Source organism: Lactuca sativa, chromosome 2 (assembly GCF_002870075.4).
Source record: "Lactuca sativa cultivar Salinas chromosome 2, Lsat_Salinas_v11, whole genome shotgun sequence".
In the NCBI taxonomy this organism is placed as follows: Eukaryota; Viridiplantae; Streptophyta; class Magnoliopsida; order Asterales; family Asteraceae; genus Lactuca; species Lactuca sativa.
Genome location: NC_056624.2, coordinates 142,924,126 through 142,938,505, shown reverse-complemented (window position 1 = coordinate 142,938,505; position 14,380 = coordinate 142,924,126). Strand labels below are relative to the sequence as shown.

The 14,380-nt window shown below is 36.1% G+C and overlaps 1 protein-coding gene across 1 annotated transcript; it reads left to right on the top strand.

Annotated features, from left to right (window-relative positions):
- Window positions 1-6,127: 6,127 nt before the first annotated feature.
- LOC111887814 (uncharacterized) lies at window positions 6,128-8,293 on the top strand. The gene is made up of 2 exons (XM_023883960.3): window positions 6,128-6,455; window positions 6,891-8,293. Exon 2 carries the CDS (start codon window positions 7,019-7,021, stop codon window positions 7,946-7,948), a length of 930 nt encoding a protein of 309 aa, XP_023739728.1. The 5' UTR covers window positions 6,128-6,455; window positions 6,891-7,018; the 3' UTR covers window positions 7,949-8,293.
- The last annotated feature ends 6,087 nt before the right edge of the window (window positions 8,294-14,380 follow it).

Sequence of the window (14,380 nt, the reverse complement as noted above, 5' to 3'; positions counted from 1 at the left end):
AGGTTTCTTAACCCGCGTCCAAATTCCCATTTCTATTCGACGAGTTTGGGGCCTCCAACTCGTCGAATCCCTTTGCAAAAATGAGAATTCTTATTTAAAATACCTACCAGGAATCGGGAGTTACAACAATGCCATAAACATGCCTTGTCCACACCATTGGACGAATTAATATGAAACACATTATTGCCTATGTTATCAACACGAATCACAGTTTCATACACTCCATTACAAGGTAAAACTTTAAACATAAAACACCAGTTTTGAACGTAGAAATTGAACCAATATCATTATCAAAAGAGTATTTAAAACCTTGTCTAAACAATGCATGAAAAGAAATAATGTTTCATGTCATTTCTGATGAGTAGTAACAATTTAATAAGTCACTCCTAACATCACTACTAAGCACAAGCCCATAAGTCCCAATCTCGGTAATAGGTGAAGATCGTCTATCCATATGATTAGATTGAGCTTCCCATGCTCCACTTCCTCACTATCGTTTAGTTCCTGCAAATCAGAACAAATATGGAAACCACATCTTGTATCAAGAACCCAATAATATGAATATTATGTGACATTGACTTGGATAGTGTAAATACCTGACGAGGACGCCTTAATCTTTCCATCCTTCAAGTCCTGCAAGTATTTAGGTAAACTTCTTCTCTAATGATCCTTTTCGCTACAATGGAAGCAAGTGGAATCTTTTGGTTCACTGATCGCAGGAACATCAAAGTTGGGCTCCGTATTGGATCCACTACTAGGCCCTCCAGCATGGGCTTTCCCTTTCTTGTTTGATTGGGAAGGAGCCTTCCTCTTTTTCCCTTTTTCAAATCTAATAGATAGGACAAGAGAATTTATTGTAGTAAGAACATGATTTTTCTTCATCCCCGACTCAGCAGTTTGCAACAAATTATGGAGTTGGGTCAATGTCGTCTTCGTGTTGTTCAAATGATAAGTCAAGAAAAATTAATCATAACTAGGAGGAAAGGAGTTAAGTACCATGTCAATGGCTAACTCCTTATCAAACAACACATTGAGCCTCTAGATTTGCTCTACGTACTTTTGTGTCTTCTATACATAAGCACAAACCGATTCTCCTTCCTTAAGCTTGCATGTCATAAGAGATTTGAGTACTTCATAGCGCTCTTGTTTCGCCTTCTTGTGGAACATTCCAACAAGGTCAAGACTAATCTCATATGGCCAGTACTCCTCATAGAACTTGGCTAGATCTGGTGTCATAGTGGCCACCATGATGCAAGCAACCTTCGTGGTGTCATCATAATGTTTGTTGTAGGAAGCAATTTCCTCAGGAGTAGCGGTGGAATGATCGATTTCGACAAGAGGCTTATTGAGGACATATTCTTTTCCCTCATTTCGAAGAGTCATCTTCAAGTTTCTCATCCAATCAATGTAGTTGGGACCAGTGAGCTTCTCTTTGACAACATCAAGAGTAGGGAGAAGTTTGGGTTTGAGTAGTTGTGAGTTCACCGTTTCCAAACATCTATTTAAAGAGATATAGTTTTTAGTTAGTGATATAAATCCTTAATATTTTAACCCAACATTAATACTCAAGGCTAGGACCCAAAACACAATTCACAACAAAGAAGATGGATGTTGTAATCTAATTACAAATTTATTAAGGTAGGTAATACAGATTTACCAATTTCAATCTAACATGAAATTCCTAGATCTTTTTAGATTCAATGAATCTTATTAATGACATGTTTAATCTCAGATTATGCTCTTTAACTTGTGACTGAGACACCGATGATCGCAAATAAGATGTGAATAACCATGCATACCCGATTGACAACATCGATGCCATTTCTCATCTAAAATTAATGTGTTGGTTAACCACACACACTCCACTAACAATGATAATTTTCGATTTGCCATCATTCAACTTTATAGTCCCAAATTAGTGTATCGGTTAACCATGCACGCTCCACTAACGACATATAAAGAGTGATGTGTGTTTTCAGGGATTAGCATACATTTCACATTTTGTCCTAAAGTAAGATTTAAAAAAAAGGTTTAGTTACTTTATAATATCATACTTTTAGAGGTTATGTCCTATACAACCCGTTCGGCTAACGACCATCCACCATACAAGGGAGCGGTGAGTGAGAGTGGACACCCATTCGACGACCATTATGCTTATTACCCCCTCCCCCCATTAGAGTACAACTTCGTGAATGAGGCACACTATTGATTTGACTGACTTTTGTTATACATATAATAAATTAACTTTAAATAATATATAGTATAATGTGTATTTTAAAACTTTTCAAAATACAAGGTTCAAACATTAATTATCTAAATTATTATATAATTAATTAAATAATTCAAACCTAGAATGAATTTATAATTATCTTTTAATTATTCATATAATCAAATTAATTATTAAATTCATAAGAGATAATTCAATTTAATTTATCTAATTAAAAAATAATCAAAAAAGGATATCTCCTAATATTTAGGGTTTTATGGATTATCACACAAGACATTCAAAATTCGGAATCTAACAGAACTAATACAGGATAATTACCAAAAAAAAACACCATAAATCTTAGGAAGATAATTACTGAAAATTTGGAAAATCGGATCTCACATCGTGACAGACAGATCGTCATGTCGTGAGATCGGTAGCTTGCAAAAAACAGGTTTAGTTCGATTCAACTTATGTGCAATCAATGTTTGACAAGCCTAAGCTCTAATACAACTGGTGGATTTTATAACAAATAAATTTATACATTATGGAAAACAATTAACAAATAATAGGGTACATGCATCCTATAAAAGATCTATGTCATACACCGTGATAACAACATACAATGAAAAACTAAACTACCTTAACCCTAGTGTAATTCAAAAATTGCAAGGTTAAGATTACATACCTTTTGATTTGTTATTGTAAATAAATCAAACCAATCCTTTTTGTGGTGAAGCTTGGGAATACTAGCACCAAAGAGGTGATGCATCTAATGGTTTGTACCCAAACCTTAGCAACAAGAATACAAGAGGAGAGAGCAGATAAATTTTGGCTATAGCTAGCTAAGGAAGCATAGACGAAAATAAGAAACCATAAGGTCTTATTTATATCTGATAAGGAATCATTGGATAACCCTAATTTGAATATAATAATAATATCTCAAATTAGGCAGGTATCTACTCCATTTACTTATCCTACAAGGCTTCCTATAAGCCCTATAAGTCTTCCATAAAACCGTCCAATTATAAGAGGTTCTAGAAGCTCTCCATCGTTCAACTTTTGAACAATGTCACATTTAGTGCCAACACTTCAAATTAAATCTACTTAACCCAAAATTAATTCTAATTAATTTCTGATTAATTCTAAATTAATAACCACTATTTCTAATTAATATATTAACAAATTATCTCTCTCCCAATACAAATTTTCTCGGTTACTAGTTTTGAGGGCAACCTGAAAAGGACTTTACTTTCATTTCAAGAATATACCAATTTAATTATTGGCTTAGACACCTTAAATCAACAAAAAAAATAGGGTTCAAATCACCAGATTATACCACTACTGAAGATGGAATTTGACCATGCAAGGATGAAATGGCAGCCTCATGATGTTATAGAGTGCATACCTAACATCAAAATCTCATTGGAATCATGAATCACTTCTTAGATTTAAGTTCATAAAAGATAGGGTTAGGAAATCCACAAATTCTCACTCAAAGCTTTAATCAAGCAACTATAGAGATATTTTTTTTTTTGACAAAATGTCATTTTACAGAAGGAATAGTAACTAGAAACTCAAATGATTCACTACTTGACACTAAGAAATTGAGTTTAAGCTCAAGTTCAAACCCTATATCAATAATATGATAAGACGGGGAAAAGATTATACCGCTTAATCTTCACTATGGATCCTTAGCTTCAAATCCCCACTCGTTCCACCACCCTTAAATTCTCCATTTCACTCTTATTCTCATGCTTTGAAGTCATTCCAAAGAATAAGGGGAAAATAGGAAAATTCAAGCTTATACATCTATTCCCTTCAACAACTTTAACCATTCTAGTCTTTATTCATTTATTTGGCCTCAAAATAATATAGTCTTTATTGGGACTTCTAAGTTTTAGACTTTTGCCCCAACTTACTAGCATTTTAGCAAGTAAGTTTATAACATTTTCAATTTTAATCCTTAAGTTTGATTATATTGACAAATTTAGTCCATCATCATTTATTTTATCTTTTGAAGCCTAAAATAATTTTCTTCATTTAAATACTTCATCATCATTATAATAATAACTTATATAATTATTATTGTATCTATTTATGTTAAATTCTTAAATAGTTTTAGTCTATTTTATTTTCTCAAAATAGTATTTTGCACTATAAGTGGAAAACTCTAAATTCAAATTGAGGATGATACTCGAACATAATAGGTTGAGTTTGTTATAAGGGTTTTCCAAATATAAAAATATAAAAAGCATAGTAACTTAACGATTATTTAATGAACATACAATTAGGCATATCTTAAGGTCTAATTGATTTTCAAAGAAAATTTAACCTAATTGTAAATTAATATAATTTTCATAGTTATTCCTAGCTAAATACCAAACTCAAAAACTTGGTGACCCAAAACCCCATTTATTCAATTCTTAAGACACCATACCTTGTAGTGAGATGTGGACTGTAGTGAGGCGTGATGAATGCCCCTATTTTCCACCACACTATAAAACCTTCAATGCTGAGACCTCATCGCACAAATCTCTTTCATTTTTTAATATACACTTGTTAATAAAAATAATATATACATTATTATTATTATTTTTTTTGCTTTTTTTTACCTCGGATAAATTACCAACTAAACTAAAACTTTTTTTTTTTATTTATCAAAACTAAAATCATTCTAATTCAACTCTCCGTTAATTTTAATCATTTTTCCCAACTACAATGGCTTTAAATGATTTTTCAAACAACACCACGCCTACTTATCGAAACCAATCGTTCGTTACTAATTCCAACACACCAATTAGAAATATTTTTGGTTTCGAGTCTTCACCACTATCACATTATCATAATCATGTATTTCTTTGATAAGAATCGATACGATTTTTATAAGGCTCCTCCTCCGAATGGAATTCGATGGGATCCAGAGAAACCATGTCTTCATCCATAGGCTCCCAAGTGCCGGATTGATCAAAAGTTCGATTCTATCTAATATGAGAGTCCTATTTTTTTTTCACCCGCTCAGTTTCATTATCCCAAGAGGTACCCTTTTTATCTTACACCAGTAATATAATATATGTCTCCAATTTCCCAACCGAACTTCACGTATCTTCCTGAAACCTAAACCGAACCAAAAGTATGCAAATTGAAAAGAATAACAAAAAATCCCCCCTTATCAACTTTGGACAACAATCAAATAATCACATTGGTATGTTCTTAAGTCAACATATCAAAGGATACGGTAGCTACACAACTGACAACCCATTTGTGGAAGCACATTGCAAGGTTTTTTCACAATGAAATGACATGCATAACAACTTATACAATCAACCTCAAATCACTAAGAGTGACGAAACAATTTTGACTGCAACACTCGAGATGCACCAATTGGATGATAAAGGAAGGCGTTCGAAATTATAATAGTTTGGGAGGTTGTCACAAAATGCTCAAAATGGCATACGCTGCAACCGATGGATCGTCCAAGTGGTGCTTCGAAACGATCATTCGAATGCTCGTGTCAGATTTAATCTCAACGATGATGATGACAAACTTGAAATTGAAGTACCTACTCGTCAGATATGTAGGGATGAAGGCCAAATGAAAGCTTCATAATGTAGGAGATGCTAATGTGACATGAAAAAAGTGACGATATGGGCAAGTATAGTGTTAAAAGATAAGATAGTTTAAACATACAAAACGTAAATATGATGGTTAATTCGTGTATTTCGACACAGCATATTGAGTTTTTCTAAGTTTTTTCTAAGAATATATAAAAATGACAACATAAATGATAATTCAACAACTATTTAATAGCATGTAATTGGACATTTCTTAAGGTCTAATAAGAAAAACTTAATTTAATTACCAAATTAATGTTATCTCCATACTTATTCCCAACTAAACACCAAAACTCAAACCAAACAAAGTAACAATCTCGGCGACCCAAAATTCCCTTTATTCAATTGTTATGATTTCCAGACAAAAGATCCCTAAAAAACCCCACTCTTTACAGCCGCTTCATTCTTGAACCCTCTCTCGATCTCACTCCCTATCTGGATCTCATTCCATCGCACTCTTTCTTTCGATCGAGCCACTCTCAATCTCGTTGACCTTCTTGCTGCTTTCATGCGCGTTCTCTCAATCGGGTCATCGACATTCTCCCCTCCCAAGTCTTCTTCCCCGATCGATTTCAGTAAAACCCTCAAAATCTTACACTTTACTGGTTCTTACTTCATCGCCGGTCATGATCAAGGTTTGTTTTATCTTATAATCTTTTATCGTTTCTTTATTTGCTAAATTTTGCTTGTTTGCATCCTTTTTGATTCCTGTATAGTATATTACTGTTAGGATTTTGCTGATTTTAGGATTGATAAGTCGATCTTGATCAACTGCTTGATGTTTTGTAATTGATTAGAGCATTCTCGCATGGTACTTGCTTTGTAACATTTCTTGTTTGACCATAATTCGGTAATTTGGGAGATTTTGTATTGTTTAAGTTGTATATAGAACTTAAAATGAGCTTACTTGTGAGATATTTCTAGGTTTTATCTTTTATGAATCCATATTCTTATGCATAATGTAACAAATGTATCAGTTTCTATATGAACACTATATGATGAATGGATCTGCTTTTTTCTATTCAAGATTCAAATTATGATGAATTGTTCTACCTTCTTCTTGCTTTCAGGTTCAAGTGAATGAAAGGTGATGATATTCCAATTAGCATTAAAGGAGATACCCCATCTTTAATCATCACTTTTGTCATTGAAAAGAAAACACAAAGGGGTTAAGATAATAACAAACACACAACACAAAATGTCTGGATTGATTTACCACATATTCACATCATCAACATTACTCTCAATGGGACTTTACCACTTAATCTGCACCACAAGAAACCATCTAAGATCCCCTAGAGATTACTTCACAAAACCCTATCATCAATTCACATGGAATTCTCAATCTCAATCTCAACATTTCACAAGGTACCTTCAAATTTACCTCTTAATCCTCTGTCTTCTCATCTCCTTCATCCATCAAACCACAGTCTCATTCGATTCAGACCCTTTAGTCAAAGGTCGTTCCCCTGTTCACCACTTCACCTCTCTCCAATCTGCAGGTGTTATTTTCCTCTTTCTCATTCTCTCTCTAACTCTCCTCATCTCAGAAACCACCTCTCTCCTCCCCTTCCCACCCGATCTCTTCTTTGGAACTGCATCTGCTCTCTTCTTCCTTCAATACTCCACTTCTTCATCTTCAGCCTCCTTACAAATGTCTGATCTTGAAGCAAAATGTGACTCAGTTTCAGCCATGATTTCAGCTATCTCTGCTGTGCTCTGTATCATACTCGCATGCCACCCGAGACTCTTTGTTGCTGACGTGGCACTTGGGGCTTCGATCTGTTTACAGGGGTTATGGTCTTTGCAAACAGGGCTTTCTCTTTATGTGGATGCTTTTATACCAGATGGATGCCATAAGCTTCTTGATGTTGTGAGTGGAGTTGAAGGGTCAACAAAATGTGATCTTGAAGATTCTAAGTTGAGAGCTACTGCGATTCTTGATCTTGTGTTTGTGGTTTATGTGTTGTTTGTGGTTCTCATTTTGATTGTGACTTATGCTGTTACTGCTAAAGTTGTTGGAGTTAGGAGATTTGGGAGTTATGAGGCGATTCCAACATCATCTGGATCTTCTGTTGCTGATCCTAATCATATTCAGATGAAGGCATTGACTGGAACTCAAGCTTGAATCTTGAAATCTTGAATCTTGAATCTTGAATCATGAATCTTGAATCTTGAATCATGAATCTTGAATCTTGAATCTTGAATCATGAATCTTGAATCTTGAATTTTGAATCATGAATCTTGAATCTTAAATCTTGAATTTTGAATCTTGAATCTTGATAGTGTCTTTCTTGATTTATTGTTAGTGGAAGTCTGGTATTTTTTTGACAGGATTTTTAATGGAATTAGTAGTGTATACAAAGAAATGAGTGAACTTTTTTTACCCCATGTTGTTGAACTAGCTATTTTGAATGATTATGTTGACAAATTAGTTAATTCAAGAGATCAACTTATCATTGTCTCTTTTGAATCTCTTGATTACATGTTTGATCAACTTATCATTGTCTCTTTTGAATCTCTTGATTACATGTTTTGATTTCTTTTGATTGTTTATCATCATCAAAAATTGATGATTGTTTGGTAGTGATCAAAAGATCTCAAAGTTTAAATGCAAGTTGATATTTAAAACTTCAATAGAATGATTAAGTGTTTATTTTTATAACTCTCGTGTAATATAAGAGTTCATTAATTAGTTTTGCATGTGGATGTAGAATTGTATAGTGCATTGCCTTTGTGCGTTTAGGCCTTGTGGTTGGTTATTTATTTATTATGTACTAACTTATAACCCGTTAGATGCACGGTTTTAAAATTAATTAAACTTTCATAGTAAAACTTAAAATTATTAATCAATTATTTCAAATAAATTATTAATTAAGAGATATTTTTTTTAGTTATATAAAATTATAATCGTTGATTTAAATAAATGCATGAAATTATATCACCTTATTTTATATATATATATATATATATATATATATATATATATATATATATATATATATATATATATATATATATATATATATTAATTTTATTTTATTTTTTATTCTAATGTTATTAATTTAATGTAATCAAAGTGTGAAATTTAAATTTTGAAATTTGAAATGAAGAATCAATTATTAATTTAATGTAATTAAAGTGAGAAATTTAAAATTTAAAATGGAGAATTACACGGATGGTCTCTGTGGTTTGGGGTAACTTGCGTGCCTAGTGCCTGAGCAAGATTTTTAACTCGAATGATCCCTAATGTTAAAATTCGTAACCCGCCTGGTCCCTCACTTAATATTCCGTCTAGTTGCTTCGTTAAAGCACCCCACGTGCAAGGCATGCAGGGCATTTTTGTCTTTTTAATATTCTTGAGTTACCGACATGTTGTATACGAAGAGGCGATCATTTTCTCAGTACTCCATCTTTCCGTTCAGAAAACCCAAACAAAAATTTCACAGTCAAGATAAGAAAACCCTAATCGTGATATCTTCGTCTCTGAAACGCAATGGTGTTGTGGCGTATACGTGCAAATATGGAGGAAATCGATGTTGGACATCATTACTGTAAGTATTCTTTCATTCTCAATCTTCTATAACTTCGATTTTGTTGAAACCTAAGCTGAAGTGGGTTATTTCACATGGGGGGCATCCGACAATCTTTTCCATTAGCTTGTACCATGGAGGAGAGTTCACCAAATTTCCTGGAAGAAAGTACATCAAAGGAAAACAAACGTATGTGGACTTACTCGACATGGATACTTTCTCAGTGCATGACATTGATGAAATGATGGAATAGTTAGACTATGTTGATGAAGGTATACCTTTGTACTATCACTTTAAACGACCTTTTTTCAGATTTAGATTTCGAGTTATTTGCTTTGGGTAGTGATCAGGATGTCAGACATCTGGGTACCTTTATTTCCAAGCATAAGTTGATTGAAGTCTATATTGAGCATGGAAAAACCCGATTACATACGTACACAATGTCCCCAAATCAATCAAAAATTCAAATAAAGAAAATTAGTGAAGCTCCAACATGTTCTCGTAGGCTTTTTTTAGATTGGTATGATAATGGGGAAAAATGTTGTTGGGGATGCTTCTAAAGAGGCTAATGTAATGGACCTCACTGGAAATGACAATATGGACTTAACTGTTATTGATAATGGGGATAATAACAAGGAAGAAAATCCATGTGTTGAATTTGAAATTGGGGACATATTTGAGCAGACAAATGAAGTTGAATTTGGGGATGGTAACAAGGATAAAGAAGATCCATGGGCTGAATTTGAAAGTGGGCACAAATTTGAGGACATAAATGAAGATGAATTTGGAAGTAGGGACAAATTTGGGGATGATAGTGGTTGTGAATCTAGTGAGTCCAATGACATAGACTAATATGTTGACAATGACAACATCTTAGATGATGTAGAAGTTGACATGAATGATTTCAATGATAACATTGATATGGATACAATGTGGGTTGGAGGTAAAAATTGCAATGTGGTACAAGAAGAGAATGAAGTTGGGGAGCTTAATGAAGTACTAAATAACGAGTTTCTTATGTCAGGCTCATCTTCGGATGAAGGACCAGTTGCTCAACGAAAGAAGACCATCAAAGCTATCCAAAGAACTCACGAGAATGATGAAGCAAATGTTGTTGAACCATTTTATATCCTTCAAACCTTTAATACAGCCTAAGAGTTTAAAGAAAGAGTTAAACTCTATGCTATTGAGATAAGAAGGGAACTTGATTTTGAAAAAATGACAAAAATAGGGTAAGAGTTGTGTGTAGGGGGACAATACCAAAACTGGGAAACTTAGACAACAGTGAGGAAGGTCAACAAGAAGTCAACAATGAAGATGAAGAAAAGTGCATGTGGAGCCTCTATGCTAGTAAATGGAAACATGACATAAACTGGATGGTTAAATCTTACAACAAAGAACATCGTTGTCTCTAAACGCACGCGGAATGTTAAAGCTTGTACTTATAAGTTTGTCGCCAAACAAATTCCAACTCAGGTGGAATCTAACCCAACTATTCTAATTCGTGCTTTATAAGAACAACTACAACATGATTACCAAGTGGGACTTTCCAAGATGAAAGTGTTTAGGGCTAGAATTGAAGCTCTCAATCAGGTGCGAGGGGATTATGTTGGTTAGTATGCTTTATTGAGAGATTATGTTCTAGAACTTCAAAAACATAACCCAAACACGACTGTGAAGATTGATGTAGAGAATGAACCAAATCCAAAGGCAGAAAGTAGAACTTTCAAGCGCATATACATCTGTCTTGGTCCATTAAAAAAGGGATTTGCTGCTAGAAGAAGAGACTTTGTTAGTCTCGATGGTGCTTTTATGAAGGGTCCATACCCAGGACAAATACTTTCAGCTGTGGTAACCTTTTTTCATATGAACCACATTTATATTATAAAAAGTTGTATTTTGGGTTAATTGTGAAATGTTTACTTATGTAGGGAATTGATGGTAATAATGGAACATATCCATTGGCTTATACTGTTGTGGAATCTGAGAGTGCCAACTCATGGACTTGGTTTCTAACTTGTCTAGGGGATGATTTGGGTTTAGGAACCAACTCGAATTTTACATTTATGACAGACAGGAAAAAGGTATTCATTCTAATATCAAATTAATACATTATATATGGTATACTTTTAATACATATTTTCCATGTATAGGGAGTGTTACCTGCTATAGCAAAGTTGTTTCCATGCGCTGAGCATCTGTAACATCCCAAATTACAACCCAAAATTTTTGTTTAAATAGTAATAAAAATCATATACGGATTGTCATATCATAAAAACCCTACGTCAAATATCTCAACTCATAATAAAATAACGTGAAACAGCTGAATCAAATCCAACAAACTCCCAGGATAAAGACTGAAGTTGTGGTGTGTGCGATGCCATCATCCCGAGCTCTTCCCTTTACTTGCGGAAGTACCTGAAACCAAAACTGAAACTGTAAGCACGAAGCTTAGTGAGCTCCCCCAAACTACCACATACCATACAATAAACATATAAACACGTACTGGGCCTTGCCCACTGCATCAAGCCGAAGCCCGAAAACTGCATCGGACCGTAGTCCGGAACTGACTGGGACCTTGTCCCCTGCATCGGACCGATGTCCAGAACTAGCTGCATCGGACCGAAGTCCGGAACTGACTGCATCGGACCAAAGTCCGGAACTAGCTACAACGGACCGAAGTCCGGAACTGGACGATCATAGCATATCATAAGCACATATCAACTAGCATAACACATATCATCTAGCATAAGCCCATACACTGCATACTGTATCGGACCGTAGCCCGGAACACATAACACATAATTCTGTCTGAGTCACGAAGACATCAAACATACTAACAACTGCATCGGACCAAAGTCCGAAAACTACTGCTAACTTAAACGGGTCGACATTGTGGCCTTAGACCCGTTCCTATTGGAAGGATAACTCACCTCGTAGCCTAGCTGTTGAAAGGACTGCTCCGGAATCTGTCTGATGCGGCTCCGGTTTCACCCCGGCTACAATATCCATGAGCACCATCAATCAGATACTGATAATAATACTAAGGGTAAAATGACTCCCCTACCCCTGGTCCAAGTCAACCTAACTGTCACGGTCAACACTCAGTTGACCTGACTCGTCGAGTTGGGTCGCCAACTTGTCGAGTCCTTACTCTTACTTTCTCGATTCCACTCGCTGCTACTCGTCGAGTTTTGGTGCAAACTCGGCGAGTTCCTCGTCACTACTAATACTCTAACAATCTGCATCCGACTCGCCGAGTTGTATGAACAACTCGTCGACTTCTCCTTCATCCGATGATCATTATAGTTGTGACTCGCCGAGTTGTATGAACAACTCGTCGAGTCTGTTCTTGAAGTATGAAGATTGCCTTGGACTCGCCGAGTCAGGGCATTAAATCGCCAAGTTCTTCCACGAATGAGTCTAACCCTCTAGCTCACCGAGTCCACCTCTCACTCACTGGTTGCACTCGGCATAACTCGAAAAAGAAACACAGGGGACTCGCGACTCGACTCGCCGAATCAGAAGAATGAGTCGTCGAGTCGTATGCATGCAAACATTATATACTCGATTCTGCTTGAAACCAGTCCATACCATTAATAGATCTGGGTTCCTGGGACTTGATTTACACGTAAAGTTTCCAACTTTACGTTTAAATAACATCAAATGAAGGTTTTAAGGTTCAAAGCACACTATAATAGTAGATCTAGAGCTTTCATGCAAAAAGGATCCCTAAAGGTGTTAGATCTAAGCTTCTGGAGTTCAAATCTAGCTAGATCCGAAGGCTAATCAACTCCATAAGTCCTCTATGCTTCTATTAAGCCAAGAAATGGTCCAAGAATGGCTTTAATGGCTTCAAAAAGGAGATTTAAGCATAGAAATAGAAAAGGGCCAAGATATACCTTACTTTCTTCTGAAATTCCTCAAGGATCTAGGATCTCCTTCTTCTCTTCTTGATCTACCTTCCTTTATCTCTCAAAATCTTCAAAGAACACACCAAAAACACACAAAATGAAAAGAGGGCTCTAGGGTTTTGAGAAAGATGCTCTGAGGGGTGATGGGGGCTGACCTGAGGCCCCAAAAGTTTTTTAAATAGGGTGCAAACCCTTGAAATTATGGTTTCGCCCAGACTGGTGGACTCGCCGAGTCCGGAATATAGACTCGCTGAGTCGCCAACTTAAACGTGCTCGAATTCCCAACTCTACTCGAGGAGTCCAGATACCGACTCGTCGAGTTCCCCTTAGAACTTGAAGAAAATAACAATAAGCAAAATATAAATATCATACCAGAATTGGGGGTGTGACAACCCTCCCCCACTTGTCTCAGACTTCGTCCTCGAAGTCTGCTGTTGCTGAATCTAAGAACAACTCGGGGTAATGCCCCCATATCTCCTCTTCAGACTCCCACGTCCACTCAAAACCCTTCCGGTGCTGCCACTGTACCTTTACCAACTGAATCACCTTGTTCCTCAAGGTCTTCACCTTTCGATCCAAGATCGCAACTAGCTTCTCAACATAATTTAGGCTGCTATCAACCTGAATATCCTCAATGGGCACTACTGCCGACTCGTCCACCAAACACTTCCTCAAATGAGAAACATGGAAGGTGTTGTGGATCTGGCTAAGCTCTGACGGAAGATCCAACCGATAAGCAACCCGACCCACTCGGGCCAAAACCCTAAAAGGACCAATGAACTTGGGGCCCAGCTTTCCCCTCTTCCGAAACCTGATAACACGCTTCCAGGGCGATACCTTCAGGAGGACCATATCGCCCACCTGGAACTCCAAATCCGAACGCCTCCTATCGGCGTAACTCTTCTGCCGACTCTGCGCAGTCTGCAGTCAGCCACGAACCTGCTAGATCAATTCTGTCGTCTTGAGCACCACTTCGGTGCTTCCAATAACTCGCTGACCGACCTCGCCCCAACAAATCGGGGTCCTGCACTTCCTCCCATAGAGCATTTCGAAAGGGGGTCGATCGATACTCGCGTGGTAACTGTTGTTATACGAAAATTCCGCTAACGGAAG